Source organism: Danio rerio, chromosome 6 (genome assembly GCF_052040795.2).
Source record: "Danio rerio strain M-AB ecotype USA chromosome 6, GRCz13ab, whole genome shotgun sequence".
NCBI classification, from domain to species: domain Eukaryota; kingdom Metazoa; phylum Chordata; class Actinopteri; order Cypriniformes; family Danionidae; genus Danio; species Danio rerio.
Window position 1 is genome coordinate 165001 of NC_141026.1, and position 27500 is coordinate 192500.

At 48.2% G+C, this 27500-nt stretch overlaps 3 protein-coding genes across 29 annotated transcripts in view; 1 reads left to right on the forward strand and 2 right to left on the reverse strand.

Annotated features, from left to right (window-relative positions):
* The window catches only part of lyl1 (LYL1 basic helix-loop-helix family member), a 6793-nt gene extending 404 nt beyond the window's left edge, over window positions 1-6389 (forward strand). Inside the window, exons 1-6 of one of the 20 annotated variants that reach the window (XR_015492945.1) lie at window positions 1-6; window positions 1963-2162; window positions 3120-3392; window positions 4204-4301; window positions 5054-5613; window positions 5806-6389. The exon at window positions 1-6 is cut by the window's left edge and continues 400 nt beyond it. Coding sequence is in view for 11 of the 20 variants with exons in the window: in XM_087256294.1 (XP_087112420.1) it covers window positions 1972-2162; window positions 3111-3392; window positions 4204-4301; window positions 5054-5454 (972 nt within the window). In the remaining 9 variants the exon portion in view is untranslated. Of the gene's footprint in view, window positions 7-208; window positions 501-1962; window positions 2163-3110; window positions 3393-4203; window positions 4302-5053 lie in introns of those variants that run through there. The other 19 variants (XR_015492946.1, XR_015492942.1, XR_015492943.1 and 16 more) reach the window with 19 other exon arrangements.
* Window positions 6390-9128: 2739 nt separating this feature from the next.
* On the reverse strand, window positions 9129-16964 carry LOC100537138 (uncharacterized). Of its 3 annotated transcripts, none has more exons than XM_087256282.1 (6): window positions 16870-16964; window positions 15546-16090; window positions 14690-15266; window positions 11591-11668; window positions 10938-11305; window positions 9129-10836 (listed from the first exon to the last, which is right to left on the reverse strand). In XM_087256282.1, exons 1-6 carry the CDS (start codon window positions 16886-16888, stop codon window positions 10018-10020), a joined length of 2406 nt encoding a protein of 801 aa, XP_087112408.1. In that variant the 5' UTR covers window positions 16889-16964; the 3' UTR covers window positions 9129-10017. The 3 variants fall into 3 exon arrangements, with proteins under 3 accessions (XP_087112408.1, XP_087112409.1, XP_087112410.1); XM_087256283.1 differs by lacking the exon at window positions 16870-16964 and adding an exon at window positions 16453-16568; XM_087256284.1 differs by lacking the exons at window positions 15546-16090; window positions 16870-16964 and adding an exon at window positions 15400-15411.
* A 441-nt stretch (window positions 16965-17405) lies between these two features.
* hmgxb4b (HMG box domain containing 4b) lies at window positions 17406-26402 on the reverse strand. 6 transcript variants are annotated; one of them, XM_087256291.1, is made up of 12 exons: window positions 26336-26402; window positions 25562-25690; window positions 25416-25488; window positions 23666-23941; window positions 22751-22954; window positions 22566-22669; window positions 21070-21148; window positions 19452-19516; window positions 19240-19369; window positions 18933-19138; window positions 17781-17903; window positions 17406-17677 (listed from the first exon to the last, which is right to left on the reverse strand). In XM_087256291.1, exons 2-12 carry the CDS (start codon window positions 25688-25690, stop codon window positions 17633-17635), a joined length of 1434 nt encoding a protein of 477 aa, XP_087112417.1. In that variant the 5' UTR covers window positions 26336-26402; the 3' UTR covers window positions 17406-17632. The 6 variants fall into 6 exon arrangements, 4 of the variants coding, with proteins under 4 accessions (XP_087112417.1, XP_087112415.1, XP_087112418.1 ...); XM_087256289.1 differs by having other exon boundaries at window positions 18933-19162; XM_087256292.1 differs by having other exon boundaries at window positions 26192-26402.
* Window positions 26403-27500: the final 1098 nt, after the last annotated feature.

Genomic DNA, 27500 nt, shown 5'->3' on the forward strand with positions numbered 1-27500 from the left:
CGCACAGTGAGTGACCCACACACACACACACACACACACACTTTCTGAATCAGGAGCAGCGCTGAGGTTGTGAGCAGCCCTTGCTAGTGTAGATTCTGCTGTACTGACCCGACTGAGGAGTGCTGCAGCTGGAGATCTGCTCTGAACTGATCAGTGTGTTTCTGACGGGGTCACCGCTGTGTTTGGCGTGTGTTTGGCGTGTGTTTAGCGTGTGTTTGGCGTGTGTTTGGCGTGTGTTGAGTGCTGTGAGTGTGTTCAGCGCTGTTAGAGTGTGTTATTGTGAAATGAACAGAAAGAGGAACTGAGCATCAGGAATAACAGCAGCGCTTCACTGAGGGAACATGGAGGAAGCGTCTGCTGATCTGTCATCATGTCTGAGTTATTGATCACCTCCGTCATGTTGATCCATCCACTGATCAGGGGTCAGCGCAGATCTGAGAACAGCTGGATGAAGATGAGCGTAGATCATTTACTGTCAACACCAGTGAAGACAGACGCAGGTGTGTCTGATCACCTCACACACACACACACACACACACAGATTGGCTATTTTTGGAGCAGTGTGTGTGTGTTTGGGGTGCTGTTCTGCAGGGGCAGGAGCTGGTCAGTTCTGCTCATCTGTTTGGTTGTCGATGTCCAAACCGTGATGCTTCATCTGCAGCTCCAGCACTGGATGAGCTCTGGATCAGGTTACCCCACACTGGACTGGCCTGCGCTGGCAGTCTTAAAGGGACGGTTCACCCAAAATCAGCATTTGCTCATTCTAAAGTGCCTCTGCAGCTTCCCTCTGTCTGATGAACAGAACGCAGGGTATTCTGAGGAAGATGAGGAGCTAGTACAGCTTGAGTAGTCATCAATTCAAAATGTCTTCCTAAAGAAGAAGCTCAAACTGATCTGAGACGAGTGTGGGATGAGGACATGCTGACAGAGCTTTTTATGCAGGGTGAGCTGTCTCTTTAAGGCTCAGATGCGTGAAGCGCCAGACCCTGTAGAGCAGGGGTGCCCAAACTCAGTCCTGGAGGGCCGCTGTCCTGCATGTTTTAATTTCAACCCCAATTAAACACACCTGAAGCAGCTGCTCAAGCTCTTCCTAGGTGTACTAGAAACTTCCAGGAGCTAAACTCTGCAGGACACCGGCCCTCCAGAACTGAGTTTGGACACCCCTGCTGTAGAGCACACCTGATCTCCACTAGCTGTGGCAGTTCATCCATACCTGAAGGAGATGTTGCTGTCTGTTAACTCTTTACACATCTGCTGAACACAGAAGAGGATACTCTGAACACCTGTAACCACTGACCTGCATTATAGGAGAAACAAACACTGATTACAGACAGAATCTGTGGAGGATTTTATTATTTATGCTCAGAATATTGTCAAACATCTGCGGAGGAATGCAGGAGGATTCTGAGAGAACACTGATTCAGCACAACAGGACAGGGAGAAGTTCTGTTCAACATGGATTTAAGGTTTTCAGTGAGGTCCACTGTTTGTTAAACAGAGCAAGTCTCTCATATGACATGAAATATTACATCACAAACTATTGTAGATCATAGAAACGCCGGAAAATAGTTCAATAATATTCCTGTAATAATAAAGAATATGAATTTAATATAATATATAAGTAAACAAACCCTCTCAATGATGAACAATCTGCAGATTTCTGTGTGCATGTGGGCCTGATTATAGGGTTCCAACATTTTTCATTGTTCAAAAAAGAGAACTCAGATTTGAAGTGAGTGAAGAGAGAAACTGACGGCAGATTTAATGTTCTGTGTAAACCTCCCCTGACCTGCTCATCAGGCAGACACCAGAGAGCAGCTCCAGCATCTCCACCTCAGCGTCTGCTGAGCGCTGCCAGCCTGATCTGTGTGTGTGTGTGTGTGTGTGTGTGTGTGTGTGTGTGCGCGTGCGTGTGTGTGTGTGCGTGTGTGTGTGTGTGCGCGTGTGTGTGCTGTGTTTCAGATCCTCCAGATGAGCAGTGATGATGGAGAAGCGCTGCTGATGGAGGAGCAGCATCCACCCCGCTCTTCTCCAGCATCTCCATCTGTCCTCCAGCCGGATCCCCCAGCACACGCGTGTTCAACACCGCCAGATCATGCAGAACCCAGAGCTCAGGACACGCAGGAGCCGGGGGCCACAGGGGCCGAGACCGACAGCAGACGGTAGTGACGGCTGCTTTACAAACACTGATTATGAAGCTTTAACACACACACACACACACACACACACACACACACACACACAGTTGAAGTCAGAATTATTCAATGTTTATTTTTTCCATGTTTTATGCTTAACAGAGAGCACATCTCTAATCATAACAGTGTTCATAACTCATCTCTAATAGCTGATGTGTTTCCTCTTCTCCATGATGACAGCACATAATATTAGACTAGATATTCTTCAAGACACTAGTGTTCAGCTTACAGTGACATGTAAAGGCTTCACTAGGGTAATTAGGGTAAAGTTAGGGTAATTAGGCAAGTCATTGTATAACAGTGGTTTGTACTGGAGACAATCCAACACTAATATTGCTGAAGGGGTGAATAATATTGAGCTTAACATGACTTTAACACTATTGAAAACTGCTTTTATTCTAGCCCAAATAAAACACATCAGACTTTCTGCAGAAGAACAAATATTATCAGACACACTGTGAACATTTCCTGAATCTGTTCAACAGTATTTGGCAAATATTTAGCAAAGAAAACTCAATTTAAAGCGGGGTGAATAATTCAGACTTCAACTTTACATGAAAATGAACCTTTTTTGCATAGATATTTAAATTTATAAATAGTTTCAATCATATATATATATATATATATATATATATAGATAAAGGTTTTCTCATATCAGCATGCATGTGTGTAGATATATATATAGATAATGAATACACACACTAGCATGTTTTGCATGTGATTGAGTTTGCAGTATGTGTGTGAAGGTCACTTTTAGTGGGTGTTTTGCCTGAGTTTGTGTTGCAGGTTTTAACTCTCGTGTGTCTGTATCACATGGTGTTTCTAACACGTCTAGACAGAATGATTTTGTGCAGCAGAAGCAGGTTCAGTTGTTTTGATCAGTGTTGTTTCTCCTATCATCATCATCATCATCAGCAGCAGCAGCAGCAGCAGCCGGAGTCCTCTCTGCACAACCACAGACAGCAGACGGGGCTCCAGCTCCGCATCTCTGCCTGCACACATCCCCGTCATCAGCCTGGCGCACAGTAAACCACCGCTGCCCCCGCTGCCCCTGCTGGCGGCTCTGCACCCCGCACCCCCTCCCCCGCACTGCCCCGCGGAGCTCCGGCTGGCGCAGCTCTCCTGTCTGACGGGCTCCAGCCCTGCCGCGGCGCTCCTGCCTCCAGCATTCCTGCAGACGCACCCCTTCATCAGCAGGTGACCCCCGCTTCATCATTCAGTCCAGATCAGGCTTATTTGTAGAATATCTATAAACATCTAACCCAAAGCAGCTTTACAGGAGCACATTACTGCACCACCATACTGCTCAGAAGAGTGGAGGTTATGAGTTACTTCATCAGTATAACCTTTACTAATAACTAACTAACGGCTTTATTATACAGAAACAGACATCCTGGAGATAACTGATGTGTGTGTGTGTACATGCTCAGTGGAGTGTATTTGTGTGTATTTGTGTGTGTGTGTCTGTGTGTGTGTGTGTGTGTGTTGTCATGGAGGTCCTCGATGGTCGGCATCATCTCTTCACATGTCCTGGATCTCTAATTAGCGCAGCTGCTGTTCATAGTGTATTTCAACAAGGGATAGTCAATGTGAAGCTGAAGCGCTATAAATGACAATAAGAGTTATGTAGATAAGCATAGAAACAAGTATAAAACAGAGAGGTATTTATAAAAAAGTGTCTGCTGCACACATGTATACGTGTAATGTGCTGCAGTGTGTGTGCATCACTAAACAGATGTGTCTTGACTGTAGTGTTGAGCTGGGAGAGCGTGTCTGAGCATGATCAGGAAGACTGTTCCAGGAGCCATAAATGAGAAGGCTCGACCTCCTTTAGTGGACTCTGCTATCCAGAAGCCTTGAGATGCACTGATACTGTAGTCAGTGTTTGTCCTGTGGATCACTGAGCCTCAGCTTCTCTCCACATTGCCGTGTTCTGCAGCTCATCTGTTGATATTTGATGGAGTTTGCTCTTGGTTTCGTCCTGATGTTGTGGTGATGTGTGTTTCAGCTCTTTCCTCATGCCGCCGGCAGGATTCGGGATCTTCAGTAACGCTCGTATGAAGAGACGTCCGTCCACACACTTCGAGGTGGAGATCAGATCAGACGGTACACGGCTTCATTCATCAGTCTGTTTATCAGTCATTATGATGATGAGGACACAGTGTGTTCAGTGATTTGTAGCAGCGAGGTGTGTGTGTGTGTGTGTGTGTGTGTGTGTGTGTGCGCAATCCTTATTGTTTTGACACTATTTGTATTGTAAAAGCACAATAGAAGTGAAGGTTGTGTCAATAAAGATGATTTGATGACTTCAGAAAATAATTGTAGATTACTAATAATAGTAACAGTTATTAAATTACTGAATTATTCATTGAATCATTATTTAACATTACATGAAATGCCTCTAAACCTCAAAGCATGGACAAAAGAAATCTCTTTCTCCAGAAGAACTCAGTTATTTGGTCAAACTTTGAGGCTTTTAGAGTTATTAAAAGTTTTAATGCTTCATCATTTTAATAACAAACACAACATTCTATATTTCACAAATCAAATTCCCCTGAAAAAGAAAAGTTAAACATTATTTCAAATATTAAATATTTTGATTCATATCAAAATATTCAAATAAATCAAAGCACAACACTGTAAATCATCAGTGCAGTATGCGGACATATGCAGATGCAATTCAATTCAGTCAGATTATAAACTGAAGGTGGAGTTTATTATGCAAAATATTTACCTTATAATATACTGTATATATATACACTCATCAGATAGTGTGAGTCGTGTGATTAGGCGTGTGCAGTCGTATCCATCTTTAGTTGAATATAGTGTGTTGATTTGTGCGTGTGGTTCTCCTTCAGGTCCTCCTCAGAAGCTGGCTCGGCGTGTCTTCACCAACAGCCGCGAGCGCTGGCGGCAGCAGAACGTGAACGGCGCTTTCTCTGAGCTGCGCAAACTGATCCCGACGCACCCGCCGGACCGCAAGCTGAGCAAGAACGAGATCCTGCGGCTCGCCATGAAGTACATCGACTTCCTGGAGCAGCTGCTGAACGACCAGAGCCAGCCGGAGGAGACGGGTCAGCGCGCACATGCACACACACCCTCCACACACTCGCTGCTGCTGCTGACCGCATCCTCTGGATCCAGCTGCTATGGGGACACTGACAGCGAGGAGAGCACGGGCCCTCGGGCCTGCAGCACGGACCCCAAACACAGCGGGGAGCCCATACTGGCACTCACAGTGAGCGGGGGCCAGCGGTGACACACACACACACACACACACACACAGACACACAGACTGACCACGTGTGCAGGAGTTTACTGATGTCTGTGTTTACACTGCATGCTTCAGGTGACCCGTGCGGCACAGACAGCACACAGCCCACACACACACACATGAATATTCACAAACTCAATGCGAGTAAACCAGGGGTGTCCAAACTCAGTCCTGGAGGGCGGCTGTCCTGCATATTTTAGATCCAAACCCAATCCAAACTCAACACACCTGAAGCAGCTGCTCCAGCTCTTTCTGGGTATACTAGAAACCTCCAGACAGGTGTGTTGAAGGAAGTTGGAGTTAAACTCTGCAGGACGCCGGCCCTCCAGGACTGAGTTTGGACACCCCTGGCTTAAACTCTTGACACTTTCATTTCGGAACAGAGCTCTGCACGAGTCCCAAACCTGAAACCTCATATAGTGTCATGCAACACGAGCTAATGCATTACAGCGCTGCACAACACTGGACTCATCTGCAGTACTGGGGTGCAGCTGGAAGGGCATCCGCTGTGTAAAACATATGCTGGAATAGTTGTTGGTTCATTCTGCTGTGGTGATCACTGATATATGAGGGACTAAACTGAAGGAGTGGGTTATATTGTGCATGAAGATCTGCAGAATCTGGAGGCGCAGGAGCCAGTGGAGAGGCCGGTCAGCTGACTCTGCTCATGTGGACTCTGGAGCTCTGCAATGGGGAAGTGCTGGACTCCGGTGCTGATGCTTCTCAATTTAAAGACTAAAGTTGGCCTCAGATGTGTTTTTCTCTCATTTTCACTTCTCTAAAATCAGATGAAGTCTTGTGTAACACAAACTGAAGGACAGCGTCAGCAGAGGATGATGGGACATGTAGTTCTGAACACTCTGAGATTGTGTTTGTGTTAACCAGCAGAACTGAAATACACACTGAACTGCTCACGGTGAGTCTGCTGTGTGGCTTTGTGTCTCTTCACACACACACACACACACACACACTGATGTGTTGATATGAGTCAGGATGATGGTGTGATGGGTGTTCAGTGATCAGGGTTGGAGATGCTGTGGTCTGTGTGACGCTCGAGTTTCTGAGATTATTGAGAAACAGAATATTGAGCAGGGGGCGGGGCTTTATTCAGTGCATCATTCCCTCATAGAAAACAGTGAAAGGGGCGTGGCTATGAACTAGAGGGGCGTGGCTACGAATATAGTGTATTAGAATATAGTGAAGCTCAAACTGACGTCATCATCAGGAGCGAAACAGAAGCAGACGCTCACTCTGAGACAGTTTATTGCTGGATTAACCTGCACAGACCTGATGTAGAAGACTGCGCTAGTGACATAAACACTACAGCAGAGCTGCACAACACTGGGAAAACCTGAAACTGTAATATTTACATTTTCTGAACACAGTTTCTGTAGATTTGAAGAGCTGAGTTTGTGATTTCTGTCGCTGAATACTGTCAGACTCTGCAGAAAACTCAATCACAGTGTTCCTTCAGAAGAGTTTTCCTGACAACAAGCTAAATGATCTGCCAGTGCAGTGAAATATTACTGGTTTTGTGCTGAAATGTGGATATTTGGTCTAGAAACGGTCAAAAAAAAAATCTACAAATTAATTAAGTTCTGCAGAATTAAACATGATTAATCTGTTACACCGGCAAACAGGCATGAGATGATAACCGTGTTCAGGGTATATCAGCCAGGAGAAGTCGAGGTTTTAAAGCTGGTATACTGGTGCTGAGGTGTGTGCAGGATATTTCTTCCTTTATTTGTTTATGAGGACGGCAGTGTGTCCAGCAGGACAGATCTCCAGAGATGCTGAACTCATTGTAATGACATCAGTGTTTTAGATGCTGATGAGGACAGCAGCAGCAGGAGATGACGGATCTGATCTTCACTGTAGCAACATCTTGAATATTTCCCAAACTCAAGTATACTGTTGAGGAAAGTGGCTGTTTTTAACTCAGACATTTACAGAGTAGATAATAGAGTCGTGATCACAGCACTGTGAAACTGTGGAGTTTATATTTGAGGTTATCACAGCGTCAGAGTCTTACACCAGCCCACGCCGGCCTGCAGACGTCACTGATCTGCAGAAATGTTGAAATCTGAGGAGAAATGCAGGTCTTGATGTGTGTGTTGTGTTGATGACCGGGCTCTGTGAGGCACTCTGCCGTGCTCTATGTCTCCTGCTCTGTGATGCAGACTCTACACTGTGATGTCTATACACGCTGAGGGGATCTGCAGCGCTGATGATGTGGTGAGGGCTCGAGCTCAGCTCTGCTGCTAGTGTGTGTTAGTATTGACTGATCAATCGCTGGTCATAGCTGATCACTGGAGAATCATCAGCTGACCTCTGTGTCTGCTATAGCTGCTGGTGTACTGATTGATTAGCCTGCAGAGCTAGCATTGAGTACAGGAAGACATTAGTCAGATCAGATCTGTCTGTGTGTTCACCCTGTTATAATGACTGTGTCTATAATGCTGGTGTGTGTGTGTGTGTGTGCGTGCGTGTGTGTGTGTGTGTGTGTGTGAAGCTTCTCATCCTGAGCTGGTTCAGTTCTGCTGCTGGATCAGCTCAGGGTTTCTCCATGACCTGGGGTTTCAGGATTCTTCATCAGGGAGTCGAGCAGGACAATCAGGCCGGATGAGCTTTAGCCATGACACACCTGAGAATGCTGGAACACTGCGCTCCAGCTGTGTGTGTGTGTGTGTGTGGTGGGGGGGGGGTCAAAGGTCATCTGTGGGATCTCTCTCTCTCTCTCTCTCTCAGGTGTCCAGGAAGCTCCTTCAGTTGCTGCTGTCTCATCGCCAGCCAACCGTCTTCCTGCTGACACTCCTGCCTTTCTGCCAGCACACACACACACACAGAACCGCACGCAGGAAGGGAAAGTTGTGTAATGCTGGCCTGAATGACATGCAGAAGCGCGTCCTCAGACTCTACTGTACATCAGTGTGTGTGTGTGTGTGTGTGTGTGTGCTTCCGTCTCTCTCGGGGGGCAAACGGCTGCTGTGGCACAGATAACACACACACACACACACCCCACAGCAGAGCATTATGGGTAAATACCCTAAACGGGCACTGAGCTCATCAGGACACCTGCAGTTACACACTATGAAGACACTGAGCTCTTCATCTGGACACACACACACACACACACAAACACACACACAGCTCAGTGTTTCGCAACTAGCGATGACTGACTGAAAAGCTGATGATGATGATGGTGTGTGTGTAAATATAAAGCACCTAAACCACAGTGTGTGTGTGTGTGTGTCAGTCACATGACTGATGAAAGCTTGACTGAACTCTAACAGCAGTGAGATGTGAGGATTGCTCTGCTAATAGAAACACACACACACACACACACAGTGTCAGGGCTGATCATCAGAGGAGCTCCTCTTGCTCTGCTCACTCCTCCTGCAGGAGCTGCGCTGAGGGAAGCTCTCTCTCTCTGTGGAAATGTCCTGTAATGTGCTGCTCTTCTCCTCTTGGTGTTTCTCTGAGCTCCTCTGAAGTCAGTGATTACAGCAACAGCTTTTACAGTCAGTGCATCATTTCCATCAGAGAAAACGCCTCGACGCCTCATGCTTTATGACATGTTTTAGAAATGTCTGGGTGATGTGTGTGTGTGTGTGTGTGTGTGTGTGTGTGTGTGAGAGACTGATAACAGCACAGGAATATTGTCTTAAAAGATGAAGTGTTTATTAGAGGAATGAGAAAGATATAGATGCATATATAGATATAGACAGAGAGAGTGTGTGTGTGTGTGTGTGTGTGTGTGTGTGTGTGCTCTGCAGCAGTGATGAAGACTCAGAGCTTTGTAAACGTTCACACATATAGATTGACAGACTGACAGCGACACCTGCTGCTCAAACGGTGTAAATGCAGCAGATCTGACACTAGTGAACATGAAGCCGACAGAACTGAAGAGCAGCCTGCAGACGCTCAGCTCACTGAACAGCACACTTACAGTGTTCAGACTCATTCAGTTTGTTCTGTGATGAGCTGAGCTGAGATCAACTGCTATTGACTCATTACAACATCTACAGTCTGCTAAAACTGATCTGAGATCAGGCAACAGCTTCTGAAGCGGATTTGCCACTAGGGGGCGATCTGAATGATGAAGCTGTGACACAGATCGCCCCCTAGTGGAGGAACATCACACTGTATCATGGAGCTCATACTGGACTCCTGGAGGTCCACAGCTCCACACACAAAACACAGAGGAAGACGCAGTAACCATGACAGAGAGAGCTGGACTACTGCACACGCTGAAGAAGAGCTGAAGAGGGTTTAAACGAGAGGACAGTGATCATGTCTGTTAGAGGAGTGTGCAGTGAGGGTTTACAGACGGGAAGCTTCTACAATGATAGTAAATAATAAAGCGAACTCCTCCAGACTCCCCCTGCTGCGCTTCTGTTTAGAGGGTGAGTAGCGAGGGGCCGCTGTACTGTACATAACCTGCCCCCCCGCAGCACTGATGATGATGGTGATGGTGATGATGATGAAGATGATGATGAAGATGATGATGGTGATGATGATGGTGATGATGATGAAGATGATGCTGCTTCAGTGTGTTTTGTGTTTGCTGAGTGTCTGTGTGGTGAAGTGTGTAAGAGCAGAGCCCAGCGCCGCCCCCACAGCGCCCCCTACCGCTCCAGACGCCCAGATCCCCAGCACCGCCCCGGCCAGAGCCCCCGCCAGCAGCAGCTGAGGGACGGACCCCGCGGCTGTACGTGCCCGCTGCCACACTGAGCCCAGCGGGACCGCAGTGACCACACGCTCCTCCTTCACCTCCTGGAGCGTCTCTAGCGGGAGCCCCGGGGCCCTGAGCTGTGCTCCGTGTCGGGGTGTCTCCGGCAGCGGTGTCGGACCCTTCAGAAGCGGCGTCTCCAGCAGCTGTGTTTGCTGCGCTGCGTCTCCGGGGTCGGTGATGTGGCTGCAGTCGTAGAATCCTCCTCCGCCCTCCTTCAGCATCTGCTCCACCTTCTCCATCAGCTCCGTCACGCTCCGCCGGGCCCCAGGACCCCGGCTCCGCTGCTGGATGTGGTATCGGTCCCCGCAGCGCTGCACCAGCTCCATCATCTGGGGCCGGCGGGCGCTGATGACCTCCTCCACCTGCTCCACCCGGGCCCCCGCTCCGCCCGGCAGCAGGTCCGAGTGTGTGAACAGCACCAGTGTGTGTCTGCGCACGGCCGCGGCCCCCAACACACTCTCCAGAGCCTCCAGCGCCTGCAGCTCTCCGACAGCGGGCCGGTCTACAGGGACACACAGCAGCAGCGCGTGAGGGCCCGGGGCCAGCAGAGACACACACGAGCAGATCTGAGCCGTCAGCTCCTCTGGAGAACTCCCGGAGAACAAGCAGTCCGGCGTGTCCACCACTGACACCTGCAGGACAACAGCGGAGTTACACACACACACAAACAGATATACAGATGTGTGTGTGTGTGTGTGTGTGTGTGTGTGTGTGTGTGTGTGTGTGTGCTGACCCGTGTGTCCCCCAGCACAGCTCCAGCCTTCACACATCTCTGAGCTGATCCAGGAGCAGTGCTGAACTCCTCACGGCCCAGGATCAGGTTTCCAGCAGAGCTCTTCCCAGAACCCCTGCGACCCAGCAGAAGCAGACGGAGCTCAGGCGGAGGAGAGGCCTGCAGCAGGCTGGAGGATGGAGAAGATGATGATGATGTAGGACCAGCAGATGGAGGAGCAGCAGATCTGGGACCAGTAGATGGAGATGATGGAGGAGCAGCAGATGGGGGACCAGCAGATGGAGGAGCAGCAGATCTGGGACCAGTAGATGGAGATGATGGTGGAGGACTGTCGGACTCGCTGGACGTTCTCTTGATACTGTGGTGGACTGGAGGAAAAACAGAAGCAGACAGAGCAGCATCAGCAGAAGAACAGTCCAGAGACCTGCTGCTCCTCCTGTGGGTCATCAGTCAGCAGGTTACAGAGCAGCAGAGCTTCTCCACAACACCAGGGTAATCTCCTGCTGCAGTGTGTAGAGTAGATCTGTGTGTGCTGAGCTGCAGTGATGCAGGAGTCTGAGACTGTGTTGAGCAGCAGGATCATGTCTGGAGTTTCTCCTAAGTGTGCATGTGCTGTGGATCTACTGTTATATGTGTGTGTGTGTGTGGCGTACTGCTGTTGATGAAGCTCCGTCTGCGCGGCTCCGGCGGCTTCAGCGGCTCCTCCATCATCTGACTGAGAACTGCTCCCTCTGGTGGACACACACACACACACACACACACACACATTTCATCATTATCACACACACACACATTTCATCATTATCACACACACACACACACACACACACACATTTCATCATCATCACACACACACACACACACACACACTCAGTGCTTTAAATACACATGACAAGCCGTTAATGTTTGATGTGAGAGCAGCATGGTGGCTCAGTGGTCAGCACTGTGGCCTCAAAGTAAGAAGGTCTCTGGTTCGAGTCTCGGTTGGGTCAGTTGGTGTTTCTGTGTGGAGTTTGCATGTTCTCCCCCACAGTCCAAACACATGCGCTATAGGGGAACTGATCAACTACACTGGTGTATGAATGAGTGTGAATGGGTGTTTCCCAGCACTGGGCTGCAGCTGTGTAAAACACATGCTGGAATAGTTGTCGGTTGATCCCGCTGTGGCGACCGCTGATGAATGAGCTGGAGGAGGATGAGCTGAATAATGTCGTCGTGTGTGTCTGAATAATCTGTCCTCATGCTGCACTTCCTCTACGCTGTATTCTTCCTCATGGCAGAAGGAAGACGATGTGAGAAATGTTGGCTGACTGTCAGCTTTGACTGATGAAGGGAATACTCTAGAAGCCTGTGGTCAGAGAACAGCTTCAGTGTGATGAGTTGAGGAGGAATCAGCACAGCGCCGCTTCAGCTCTTCACAGTGCTGTAGTCACCTGCACACTCCTCACCAGTAACACAACACACGGGGGAACTGGAGACCGGTGAAACAGCTCTATTAGTGCTGATGATGGACACTCAATATTCAAGAAATCAAGAAATCATCCACAACTTCAAAATCAATCGCTGTATACTAAATTACAATGTGATCCTACGACTAATTTAAGTGAAGAGAGATGTCTGACTCTGTTCAAGCTCTCCTTCACAGAGGAGATGTGACCAACACAGAATCTGACTATATAAGAGATGATTATATCATCACAGCGTCATATATATCCTACAGAAACACATTTGGTGAGAGCAGCATTGCTGGTTTGGGCTCTCTGGTTGAGAAAACTTCTGTGTTTGTTGATTCCTCTGTAATACCTCATGTTTATAGTCCTCCCTCTTCTGATGAATGTGATGTAATATTGGTGATGTTAGCTGTGGAATCGCTATACACTAACACTCCCCATGATGGCGCTAAACAAGCAATTGATTTCTTTCTACATGAGTTTTAAAGTGAGAAACCGACTACTGACTGTCTTAAAGAAGGAACTAAATCAGAACTTGCAGAACTCTGTCATGTGCAGTGATCACTCTCTTACAGATGAAAGGTTCTGTATCGGGGAGCTCTTTGGCTATAATTCTGCAAATTTGTATTTGGGCTTTTTGAACAAGAAAATGTTTCAACCCAATGATTAACTCGTGTTTGTCTAATATTTTAGTGGCGGCGATGTGTGTGTAGATGATGTTTTGATGATCTGGTGTGGATCAATAATGGTCTGCTTGATTTCCAACAGATTTAATCCAGAGGAGTGAACATCTTGAATGTACTATCGAGTGCTGCTCCTCACAAGTGACAAAATTGGAGACAGATCTCTACAGAAAGCTCACCGCTAACAATACAACTCTACATGGTCATAGTTTCCATCCTGCTAATGTAAAGGAAAGCTTGCCAATCAGTCAGTTTGAAAGAATGTGAAGGATCTGTGTGATACGGAAACATGATGAACAGCGCGAGGAATTCGGTCAAAGGGCTCATGATACAGCTTATTCTACAAGATGGAGTAGAGGAGCTGCGGCCCGCTCTGAACATAGGGAATAAAGAAGCCTTAGTTTGGAAAACACCATCAAACACACACAGATCTCGTGTGTTATTCAGTATTCGTAATATTTGTAAATATAGTATGAAGACGTTGGTGTATTCTAAATTCAGACCCTGTTATGAGACACTGTAAAGATCCTCCACGAATAGTTTTAAACGGTCTTGCGAGAGATGTTAGTGAGAGCAGATCCAGCTTCTGAACAGTCTGATAATCCTCTCTCAGTCTCTGGAGGTAATTATAGATGTGACAGCAGAATGTGGGCCGCTGTAGGCAGTTCTGCAGCACTGCTGCTCTCCTTCAGCTCAGACAAAATGACTGTGAGCCTGAAGCGGCCCACCTGTACCATGCCAGAGGGGTCCAGAGGTTTGAGTTCATATATGGTCATTAAAGGCAGAGATTTGGCACTTATGGCAGAATATTATCTGAATGTGAGTCTAATGTGGCCCATGTGATGGAGGACGCATGTGGGCCACAGTTAGTAAAATGTGGTATAGTCATTTAAGGGTCATCTGGGTCACCCTGAAGTGCTTCACACGTGTAGCTGCAAATGTGGCCCAGTTATCCTAAAGCATATGTGGAGCACACAGACTAAAGTCTCCATCACGCAGGAGTGTTTGCTGAACCTCTTAATATAATGTTCTTTTGGGCCGCTGTTTATTCATCACAGCAAACAAGCCAAGAAGAAACAACAATGAACTGAAGTGAAGCACAACCTGTGAACTGAGACAACTCATCAGGAGACTAAAGGTGCCAAAATACTGCAATGCATGCTGGGAGTTCTGTACTTTGCCACACCCAGCAAGTGTAAGGTGTGGGCCAGATCTGGGCCAGAATAAAAGCAGACTGAGGCCCAGAATAGATCAGTTCTGGTTCATCTGGCTGAGTTCTGGCTCATATGTGCTGTTGCTATGGCTTAATTGTGGCCCAGATCTGGCCAACAGGAGCGGCCCGCCCATATGCACGATATTCACACACTGAACACTTCAGCTCAGAGCTTCACATGTGTGTGTGTCAGTATTACAATCATTACTGTGATGTGTGTGTGTGTGTGTGTGTCTAACGCGACTGACTGAACACGTCTGCTGTCCTCCATGAGGAAGTGAAAGCACATATCTGAGGTGTGTGTAGGCGTGAGATTAAAGCGAGCGGAGATTACTGATGCTGGAAATATTGAGGAAACACAGAACAGGTTATGTGTGTGTGTGTGTGTGTGTGTTCCTCCAGTACCTCTGCTGAGTTTGTAGCTCCTGTCCAGCGGTGTGTGTGTCTCGTGTGTGTGTTCAGACTGCAGCCCGTTCACCCGCCGGCTCTCCATCATCTCTGCATCAACCCAGTCCTGCAGGTGTGTGTTGGACAGGTGTGTGTTTTGCAGCTGTTTGTTAGACAGGTGCATCTGTGTGTCGGGCAGGTGTGTGTCGGGCAGCTGTGTTTTGGAGAGTTGTGTGTTGGACAGGTTTGTGTCCTGCAAGTGTGTGTTGGTCAGGTGTGTGTTGGAAACGTGTTTGTTAGACAGGTGTGTGTTGGTCAGGTGTGTGCTGGACAGCTGTTTGTCAGACAGGTTTGTATCAGAAAGGTGTGTGTCGGTCAAGCGTTTGTCAGACAGGTGTGTGTTGGCCAGGTGTGTGTCAGTCAGGTGTGTGTCGGTCAGGTGTTTGTCAGACAGGTGTGTGTGGGTCACGTGTGTGTCGGTCAGGCGTGTGTCAGTCAGGTGTGTGTGTGTCAGGTGTGCTGCTCCTCCTGCTGGTCTCTGCTCTTCATCAGTGGTCCGCTGGTATCCTCCACTCCTCTTCAGGGTTTCGTCCACCTGGAGCAGAGGAACAGTCTAGTGAGTGTCAGGTGTTGCTAAAGCCAGGTTTGCAGAGTGTGTGTGTGTGTGCGCTGTGTGTGTGTGTGTGTGTCACCTTCTCCATTAGTGTGTGTGTGTGTGTGTGTGTCACCTTCTCCATCAGTGTGTGTGTGTGTGTGTCACCTTCTCCATTAGTGTGTGTGTGTGTGTGTGTCACCTTCTCCATCAGTGTGTGTGTGTGTGTCACCTTCTCCATTAGTGTGTGTATGTGTGTGTGTGTGTGTGTGTGTGTGTCACCTTCTCCATCAGTGTGTGGACCTGCAGTGCATCTTCGGGCCGTCGGTTGCAGATCAGAGCACATCGGCCCCCGCAGCGCCGCACCAGCTCCTGCAGACCCTTCTCCTGCTGCAGGTACGCCTCCAGCCCGCGGCCCATCAGGAATTCTCCACAGGTGAGCAGCACCAGCGTGTGCTCCAGCACCGAGGGTCCGAACATGTGCTGCAGCTGCTCCGGGATGCGGCGCTCCATCTCTGTGAACTCACCAACGGGGATGAGGATGAGGAAGATGAAGGGTCCGGGTCCGGCGGAGCGCAGGCAGCGCACCGTCTCCTGCTGGATATCGGCCTCCAGCTCTTGGCCCCTCCAGTACCATCGCGGGGTCTCCAGCACGGTCAGCCGCCGGCCCTCACACACACCCGAGCGCACCTGAGCGGCCCGCGGGGAGGCCCCCGGTGTGGGGCTCGGCCCCAGCAGAGTGTTCGCCGTCAGGGTCTTCCCACAGCCGATGCTGCCCACCAGCACCACACAGCGCTCAGACGGGGGCCCGCGAGGACCGACAGAGCCTGGGGGACAGAAGACGAGCGGACACAGTCAGAACACACACACACACACACACACACACACACACACACACGACATGGCAGAGTTATGAACAGTGCTTATAACAGCTCACAGCGGATCCATACAGGAGACATCCTCCATCACACACACGCACACACACACACACACACACACACACACACACACACACACACACACACACACACACACACACACACACACACACACACACACACACACACACACACACACACACACACAGAGAGAGCAGAGCAAAGGTCAATAATGCAGCTTAACAAAACTAACTGTACAGACTGTCTCACAATACACCTGAGCTTGAACCTAGACAAGCAAAACAACACACCACAGGTCCAAGATCAGCTGAAGATGAACACACTCGCTCACACACACTTGCTCACACACACTCGCTCACACACACTCGCTCACACACACACACACACACACACACACACACACACAGCTGAAGTGTCGTGTAATAGTTTAACACTCATTTGTGGAGTTCCAGCGCTGGTGTAATGTGATTCAGATCATTTATATTCTGTCATCAGGCGAGACACTGGTCTGTCCTGTTACTCCACATTCAGCACAACACACACACACACACACACACACACACACTCTTAATAGAAAGAGAAACGATCAGCTCGAGATATTAAAGTGTGTGTGCTCTCGGTGATCGTTTAACACTGTTTAATGTGAGGAGTGCAGTGAAGCCCCTCACAGACCCTCAGCACAGAGAAATGAAGAGATTCAGCCTTACCCCGACCAGAGGAATCCATCTGCGTGCGTCTGAGAGAGAGAGAGAGCTGAGTGTGTGTGTGTGTGTGTGTGTCAGGTGTTCCTCAGCACTGGTCTGACCTGCAGCAGTGGGTGGAGGATGATCTGCACTCCATCTGTGTGAATCACTGTCAGACACACCCAGAGCTGACACACCTGCAGGAGACACACACACACCTGCAGGAGACACACACACACCTGCAGGAGACGCACACACACCTGTGCACAGCACGCCACACTCTTAGTGTGTTGTAGACAGGATATATCGCTCTCTGTAGTGCACTTGGCAGTGAACACACAGACATACAGACGTGTTGTTTAAACTGAAGTGCTCAGATCTGGCCACTTCTTAGGGCCCTTGAGAGTGAAGGATTGTGAGGGCACTAATGCCGGACACCTCAGGCCGTGATGCTTTACGCAGGGAACTGTGTGGTTTGATGACGGAGCCCAGCGACTTCCACTACATGATAAATCACCCCAAACCCAGAGAAACGCGAGAGGAATGAGACACTCTCCAGATAAAAGACCTACTAAAACAGCCTTTATTGAGACGAATCGAGAGAAACACGACAGAAACAGAAGAGCAGGTAAAAACAGAGCGCAGGTTAAGAAGCAGGTAAAAGCTGAGTGTGTGTGTGTGTGTGTGTGTGTGTGTGTGTGTGTGTGTTGATCCAGTGCAAATCTGTGCAATGGTAAAGAGTCTTTAGTGGAGGATTGACGGAGCCGCAGGGTATCCGGACGCGTCCTCATAATCCCGGCATCACATACGCAATGTTGTCCAGAGTGTTGGACTGCACACACAGAGACACACAGAGGTCAGACCACACACACGTTTCATGAGGAGATGTGTGTGTGTGTGTGTGTGTGTGTAGATGTGTGTGTGAGGAGCGTTACCAGCACATGATGAGGGCAGCCGTTGAGTTCAGGGACTTGAGTGGTCAGACAGGCCAGCGGGCCGAGAGCACACAACACTGAGTCCAGCAGCACCGACAGAGAGCCGGACACCGTCACCATACCCTGAAACACACACACACACACATTAGGTACACCTGTCCAGCTAGCAAATGTCTGATCAGCCAATCACAGGGCAGCAGCTCACTGCATTTAGGCATGTAGGGGATATGCTGCAGGCCAAAGTGAGCATCAGAATGGGGAAGAAAGGGGATTTAAGAGACTCTGACCGTGCCATGGTTGTTGCTGCCAGACGGGCTGCTCTGAGTATTTCAGAAACTGCTGATCTACTGGGATTTTCACACACAACCATCTCTAGGCTTTACAGAGAATGCTCCGACAAAGAGGAAATATCCAGTGAGCGGCAGTTCTGTGTGCGCAAATGCCTTGTTGATGAGGTCAGAGGTCAGAGGAGAATGGCCAGGCTGGTTCCAGCTGATAGAAAGGCAACAGTAACTCAAATAAGCACTCGCTACAACCGAGCTCTGCAGAAGAGCATCTCTGAGCATGAAAGCATGGATCATCCTGTCTTGTATCAGCGGTTCAGGCTGGTGGTGGTGGTGTAATGGTGTGGGGGAGATTTTCTTTGGGTCCATTAGTACCAATTGAGCATCAACGCCACAGCCTACCTGAGTATTGCTGCTGACCATGTCCATCCCTTTATGAGCACAGTGTCTCCATCTTCTGATGGCTACTTCCAGCAGGATAACGCAGCATGTCATAAAGCTCAATCATCTCAGACTGCTGAACATGACGATGAGTTCACTGTACTCAAATGGCCTCCACAGTCACCAGAGCTGAAGATGAATTTATTTAATTACACTAATAGTTTCAGGGAGGATTCAGAAATCTGTTCTGTGTGTCTGACAAAAGAAAATATGCAAACCGGTGTGTGTGTGTGTGGACAAGCGTGAGAGTGTGTGTATGTGTCAAGTCAAGTCAATGTTATTCTTTTGTTGTCTCCACAATGTAGACTCCTCTGAGCGCCAGCAGATGATTCAGCTGCTCAGAATGCTGCAGATGCTCTGCTGAACAGCGGAACCAGCAGCGGACACGGCCTACAGACACAGAGAGTGTGTGTGTGTGTGTGTTTACCTCAGTCTCCTGCAGTCGGCGTCCAATCAGAGACAGAGATTCTCCCAGCAGCTGCAGGTGAGCGGCCGCATCGATGGGGTCCACATCCGGGTCCCTGAGCGGTGAGAATGTGTGTGTGTGTGAGTGTGTGTGTGCGGGCCGTGGCGCTGAGCCATTCTGCACAGGAGCCACTGCTGTCTCCTGCCGCTTCAACACAGCAGCGCCTCCTGCAGGAGTGGAGGAGTGATGAGCTGCACACAAACACAGAGCGTCAGCACACACACACACACACACACACACACTGACCCCCAGAGCCCACCCTGCTGACCTTTGACCCTGCCGCTGTCCTTCTGCGCTCGTGACACCGGCTGCTGCTGCTGTTTGCTGGGTTTGGTGTGTTTGCTGCTGTCGCTCTTCATCTGCCGCCGCTGCAGATACTCCGACCTCTCCCGCCACACCTGAACACACACGCACACTCACGCCGTCAGCTCCACACACACTCCACACAGGTGCATGATGGGTAATGAGGCGGAGCAGCACCTGTTTGTCTCCCTCAGGCAGCTGCTTCCAGGCATCGGCCAGTCTCTTGCTCAGGTCTCCGAAATCTAAACCCAAACACAGAGATGAGTCCCGTTAAACACACACACACACACACTCACACACACTCACACATACAGACCCAAACACAGAGATGAGTCCCGTTAAACACACACACACACACACTCACACATACAGACCCAAACACAGAGATGAGTCCCGTTAAACACACACACACACACACTCACACATACAGACCCAAACACAGAGATGAGTCCCGTTAAACACACACACACACACACTCACACATACAGACCCAAACACAGAGATGAGTCCCGTTAAACACACACACACACACACACACAGACCCAAACACAGAGATGAGTCCCGTTAAACACACACACACACACACTCACACATACAGACCCAAACACAGAGATGAGTCCCGTTAAACACACACTCACACAGACAGACCGGTAATGACATGCTAATCACACTAGCGACATGCTAATATTAGCAATATGCTAATATTAGCAACATGCTAATTCATATTATAAACATATTAGCACCATATTGAAACCATGCTAAAACATGTTAGCAACTGCCTAACAACTACTCAGAACACCTTAGCATCTGCCTAGCAACACCTTAGCAACTACCTACCATGCTTTAGCAACTGCCTAGCAACATCTTGGCAACTACCTAACAACACGTTAGCAACCACTCAGAACACCCAAGCAACCACCTAGCAACACCTTTGCAACCACCTAGCAACACCTAAGCAATCACCAAGCAACACCTTAGCAACCACTCAGAACACAATAGCAACCACCTAGCATCACTTTAGCAACACCTTAGCAACCACTTAGGACACTTTAGTAAGCAGCTAGCAACACCTTAGCAATGACCTAGCATCACAATAGCAACGACCTAGAAAACCTTAGCAACCGCCTAGCAACACCTTAATCATGACCCAGAACATCCTAGAAACCGCCTAGGAACATCTAAGCAACCATCTAGCAACACCTTAGCTACCACTCAGAACACCCCAGCAACCGCATAGCAACAAGTTGCAACTGCCTAGCAACACCTTAGCAACTCCTTGGAACACCATAGCAGATGCCTAAACCACTCAATACACCTTAGCAACCGCCTAACAACGCCTTAACAACCAGTCAAAACACCCTAGCAACGCCTTAGCAAAGACTCAGAAAGCTCTAGCGACTGCCTAGCAACCACTCATAACACCCTAGAAACCATTCAGAACATCCTAGCAACTACCTAACAACACCTTAGCAAGCAAAGCTGCTGACATGTGCCGTTATAACTGCTTCAAACGTCTTCAACTGCTTAAATTATTTAAACTACTTCAAGTGTTCAGACGAGGCTCTCTCAAGACACTATAAGTACTTTACTCCTCTAACTAATAATATGAATTCAGAATATGAGGAGAATAACCGGAGAGTCTGATTCTGCTGGTCAGTTCTGTGGCAGAACCCCTCAGTGCTCTTAAACACTGCTGTCCTGTAGTGCAGACATGATGACCGACCCGCTGATATTAATGTCCAGTATCTGATCTGAACACAAGCAGGTGAACTGATGATGATGATGAAGGTCTCACCGAGGCCCGGGTGCTCCTCCAGAATGCTGTTCCTGTACTCTTTGTAGAAGATCTGATAGGCCGTCAGCACCTTCTTCTTCTGCACACAGAGAGAGAGAACTAGTCTGAAACAGCGCATTACAGTGCTCACACAATGAGTTCATTGATTTATTTATAAATCATATATGAACAATACATTAACACACATCAGGACTGAGATGAACATTCACAGACAAGATGAAGACGAGACTGAAGTTCACATCAGGATTCTGCTGTTAAACCCTGATCCCGTCAGGACGCGCTACATGTGGTTGGAAAGCTCCAAGATTTATTCATGAATACTTTACCACAGTCATCTGTTATGTAGATTTGCAAATATTGTCAAACGTATGAAAACACAGATCATACTCAAAACACACAAACACACACACACACACACACAGAGAGAGAGAGAGAGAGAGAGAGAGAGAGAGAGAGAGAGAGAGAGAGAGAGAGAGAGAGAGATGATCTGATCATCACTGGAGGTCCTCTAGTGGACATGTCTGGCACTGCAGCTGAACACAATCCTACTGAGATTTCAACTTTCAATTGGAAATATGATTTGTTCAGATGTTTATCTTTGATTTTCTGTCAATCTTAGGCTGAAACATGTTTTATATAATACCTATTTTATGTGTTATAATGACATATAGGTGTATTCCACTGATCATGGATGTTTGGACTCTCAGCAGTGAAGATTAAAGCACACTGAACTGCGCTTCAGCTCTGATGGACACTGCTTCACTTCACTGCAATCTTCTAATGTGAAGCTGCTTTGACAATCTGCAGAGTAAAAGCACTCCAGAAATAAAGATCAATTGAGTTGCATATTGCTTTATTATTTTCATAAACATGTCACTTTCTGCCCTTCAGCTACACTACAGCCGACAGCAGGGCGACTCAGTTAATTCAATTCAGTTCAATTCAGCTTTATTTGTATAGTGCTTTTACAATGTAGATTGTGTCAAAGCAGCTTCACATAAATGGTCATAGTAACTGGAACAGTGTGATTCAGGTTTTAGTGTTTAAGTTCAGTTCAGTTCAGTTTAGCTCAGTTCAGTGTGATTTAATCATTACTCAGAGTTCAAACACTGAAGAGCAAATTCATCGATGCGTAGCTCTACCAATCCTGAACCATGCGAGGCAGTGGCGACAGCGGAGAGGGAAAAAAAACTTCACCTGATGGGAGTGAAGAAAAAAACCTTGAGAACCTTGAGTTAGTTTGGCAGGGGGCAGTTCATGCAAAGCATCCCAAATGAGGGGCCGGAGAGAATATGAGTGATGAACACACAACAGCAATATGAGAGTCTGCCCAGTTTGCACTGAGTGTGGATGTAATGAACCCGTATCCTCTCACGGGCCACATCAGAGGATACGATGGGCCGGATTGGGCTCTGAGTTTGATTTCTATGAAAAGCTCAGGTTTACTTCAGTCTCCTCCTCCTCCTCCTCTTCCTCCTCCTCCTCCTCCTCCTCACCTTGTCTTTGCTCTTGCGTTTCCCTCCGTCTTCTCTCCTCTTCTTCTTCTCCTCATGGCTGTGATGGCCTGGGGTGTGTGGGCTCCATTCTGTGCTGCCATTGGCTGAGAACAGAGAGGTCAGGGGTCAGCAGCACACACACACACACACACACACACTCTGAGACATGCAGAAGTGGTGTGTACCTGGGCCGCTCCTCTTGACTGATCTGCTGCTGTGCTTCTTCTGCCGCTCCTTCTTCTTCTTGCTCTTCTTGCTCTTCTTCTTCTTCTTCTTGCTGCTGCTGTGTGTGTGTGTGGCCTCCTGGATCTGCAGTTTCCCGCACTCGCTGTCATCCGCAGAGGAGGAGCCGCTGCTGTCGGCCGCGTCAGGAGCTCCAGCGTAATGAACTGACGGACACAAACACACAAACACACTGCTTAAAGCGGCGCGTCCAGCTGAACGGAGGAGTTAAACACAGCTGACGTCACTGATGCACCTCAGGACGAACACACACACACACACACACACACACACACACACACACACACACTGTTATATCACAGACATGACCTGTCAGCAGCGTGCATTACACACACACACACACACACACACAGTCATGCTGACACACAGAACATGCTGCTAAATCTGGACATGTTGACCCCCCAGACTATACACTCATTACTTCCTTCAGCTTAATCTCTTTAGTCATCAGGGGTCACCACAGCGGAATGAACCACCAACTATTCCAGCTTATGTTTAATGCAACAGATGCCTTTCCAGCTGCAACCCATCACTGGGAAACACCCATGCACATTCACACACACACACACACACATTCACACACACACTCATACACTACGGCCAGTGTAGTTGATCAGTTCCCCTATAGCGCATGTGTTTGGACTGTGGGGGAAACCGGAGAACCCGGAGGAAACCCACGCCAACACGGGGAGAACATGCAAACTCCACACAGAAACACCAACTGACCCAGCCGAGACTCAAACTAGCGGCCTTTGTGTTGAGAGGCCACAGTGATAACCACTGAGCCTCTGTGCTGCCCCTAATGACCCCAGACCTGCGCTGTGCTCCACTGTCAGTAAGAATAAGCAGACTCTGACCTTCCAGCTCCACCTCCTCGCCCACCACTGGAAGCCCCTCTCGCACCACCTGCGGCTGCTTCCTGCTGGAGGACGAGTCCCGGTCCCTGCGTGGGGCCTTCAGCGGGGCCCGGGGGCCGAGCGGAGAGTCGGAGCCCACTGCGGTCGGGGACGTGATGGCCTGCAGGAGCCCCATGGCCGTCTGTGGGGACGCGGAGCCGTCTGCGGGGGGCAGGAGTGAGCGCTGGCTCTCAGACACACTCCGCTTCCTCTTCCTGTGCTGAGAGCTGTGAGCATCTGCAGGACACACACACACAGTCAGATTCTACACACACACACAAGGAGTATCCTTGAATCTCCCAGGAGGAAGTAAATGAACAGTGCATGCGGAGAGTATTGATGGCGCTTCACCTCTCCCACATCTGTTAATGTTACACTCTTATTCCAAAATGGATCAACTTGATTGATCTCCTCAACATTCTACACACAATCCCCCATAATGACAATGTGGAGAGAGAGTTTTAGAAATTGTTGCAGATTTATTAAAGATGAAAAGCGGATAAATCTCATGTACATCAGTATTCTCAGCGCTTTGCTCAAGACTTGGCACAGCTGTCTTTGGGAATGTTTCCTGTTCCTTTTTGCAGTATCAAGCTCTATCAGGTTGGATGGGAAGTGATGGTGTTCAGCCATTTTCAGATCTCTCCAGAGATGTTCAATAGGATTTAGGTCTGGGCTCTGGCTGGGCCACTCAAGGACATTCCCCGAGTTGTTGTTGTGCTGCTCCATTGATATGTTGGCGGTGTGCTTTGGGTCATTGTCCTGCTGGAAGATGAAGCGTCGGCCCAGTCTGAGGTGGAGAGCACTCTTGTGCAGGTCTTCATTCAGGATGTCTCTGTACATCGCTGCATTCATCTTTCCCTCTATCCTGACTAGTCTTCCAGTTCCTGCTGCTGAAACACATCCCCACAGCATGATGCCAACACCACCATGCTTCACTGTAGGGATGCTGTTAGCCTGCTGATGAGCGCCGCCTGCTGTTCTCCAAACGTAACGCCTGGCGTTCACTCCAAACAGTTCAGTTTGAGTCTCATCAGAGCAGAGAGTTTAGTTTCTGATGCTCTGAGAGTCCTGCAGATGGTAAACTCCAGACGGGGAGTGTCTTCCGTCTGCCCACTCTGCCATGATGGAGGCCGCTGTGCTCACTGGAGCTGTCAGAGCAGCAGAAATGTTTCTGTCACCTTCCCCAGCCTTGTGCCTCCAGACAATCCTGTCTCTGATGTCTACAGACAGTTCCTTTGTCTTCATGCTTGGTTTGTGCTTTGTCATGCACCGTCAACCCTGGGCCCTTATATAGACAGCTGTAGCCTTTTCAGATCATGTCCATCAGCTGAATTGAGCACAGCTGAACATCTCCAGAATGATCAGTGGAGACAGAATGAACCTGAGCTCAGTTTACAGCTTCACACCAAAGCCTGAGAATACTGATGTACACGAGATTTATCCGCTTTTCATCTTTAATAAATTTGCAACAATTTTTCAAACTCTTTCTCCACATTGTCATTATGGGGGATTGTGTGTAGAATGTTGAGGAAATCAATCAATTTAATCCATTTTGAAATAAGAGTGTAACATAAACACATGTGGGGAAAAGTGGAGTGCTGTCAATACTTCCTGCATGCACTGTAAATTAAATCACACACACACACACACACACACACACACACACACACACACACACACACACACACACACACACACACACACACACCTCTGTGGAGATGATCCTCATAATGCTTCTTCTTCTTGTGGATCTCACCGGCCGAGAAGAAGACGTCAGTGTCCTGTGAAGAGCAGAGATCAGTATCTACACATACACACAAGCGCGCGCACACACACACACACATGCACACACACCTTCAGCTGCTTCTTTGAGGTCTTGCGCACCTCTGCGTCGATGATCTCTTCTTCTCTCAGCAGGTCTTTGTAGGATCTCCTCTTCTCCCTCTGACTGCGGCCGGCGACCAGACCCACCTCACCCTCCATCTGCACACACACACACACACACACACACACACACACACACACACACACACACACACACACACACACACACACACACACCATCATTAATGCACATCATCACACACACATTACTCATTGATACGCGATCACTGTCACACATCAATACATCTCTCTCACACACACACACACACACACAGAATAAGTTGTTAACTCTTGAATCAGTTCTGGATTTCTGCACTGATCTCTCATGTGTTAACTAAAGTCACAGTTATAATTAAACAGTTCAGGACACACACACACACACACTCATCAACAAGTGTGCGGTTTATTTCAGATACAGTAGACTTATTGAGTTTATCCTCACTCCTGAAGCTGTAACACACACACTGCGCGCACTTGTGCTCTGTGTTATTGTGTTTAGATGAGCATAAACGCGTTAATATCATATGTGTGTGTGTGTGTGTGCAGTATGCATGACCGTGTTTGTTGTGTTTTGTTATCCCTCCATGCTAACATGCTAACCGGTGAAACTCATGGCTCCACTCAGAGTATACTCCAGCTAAACTGAAGCGCGCTCAGTTGATGAACAGGGCATTAAACACACTCGTTAAACACACTCCGCTCCTCTCATTCATCCACACACACGCGACGCGTCCCTTATATTACCTTTATCAAACATCAAGCGTCTCCTGCCGCCATCTTGGCTCTGCGCAGCGCGGGTAGTTTCTCGCGCGAGTCTCTGCGCACGTGACGCCCCTGGAGCGCCCCTGGTGGACAGGCGGAGAGGTGAAAACTCCTCAGCCCTGTCGTGATCTCTCTCACATGCACACAAACAAGCTAACACGAGCTTATTAATCTGCCAAATTAATAAATACATGTACATGATTATATTTCTGCATTAGTTGCAGCCGACCCGCTGGACCTTTTTGCAGTTATTCCCCTCATTTCTATGAAATGATGAGGTGTAAATTCTGCATTTTAGTGACAGTTTAAGCACTATTATAGCTGGATTAGCTTGTCGGATGGTCATCATAACCACACTGTTTGATATATCAAAAACATTTCCTGAAGATTTATAATGAAGAAATGTGAAACAATACTTATTTTAAAATAAACATTTACTAAATCATACATCACTACAGAAATATGGGAATCTGTGAGAGTTTGAATGGAAAGCTGCAGTATATTGTCATTTATTAGGCAAACAACAAACTGACAGCACATCCAGCGGTCCTCAGTCAGAGTTTGGCCGTTTGCATAAACAATAATGAAAACATCATAATAAAGATAATAATAATGTGCAAATTCACCAGTTTTTCTAATAAAGTACTGAAATTGATTTCCACATGGGCCGCTGTTGGTGCTCCACGCTTTGCTCATTTTTAGTTTCGAGATTAAGCTCCAGGATTCAGAGTAAAGTCACCTGTAAAATATTTCCTGTTTAAGCAGTGAGAGATGAGCTGTTACGGCAGATTGATGAATGAAAATGTTAGTTAGCACTGGCCAAAACTAGCCATGAACTGCTGGAAGAGTGTTGTTTTAATGCCGCACGCTGATTGGAGGAAAACCCTCCACATGACACAATGCCGGCATCTGTGCTCGGCACAATTCAGCATCGGCCAAAACTCAGTCACACTGAAGCCTGAGCCAGGTCCGCTGGGTCTCTGGATGGGCTATTCCCACTGTTCATGATGGGATAGCAGTCTAGAGGACAAATGAGCTCATTGTGGGAGATGCTGGAGCTCTGTCAGTGAGAGCTGGGTCTTTCACCCCGGCTATGGGCTTGAGTTATGATCCATCTGTGAGCGGGTCACTGCAGTTCATGATCAAG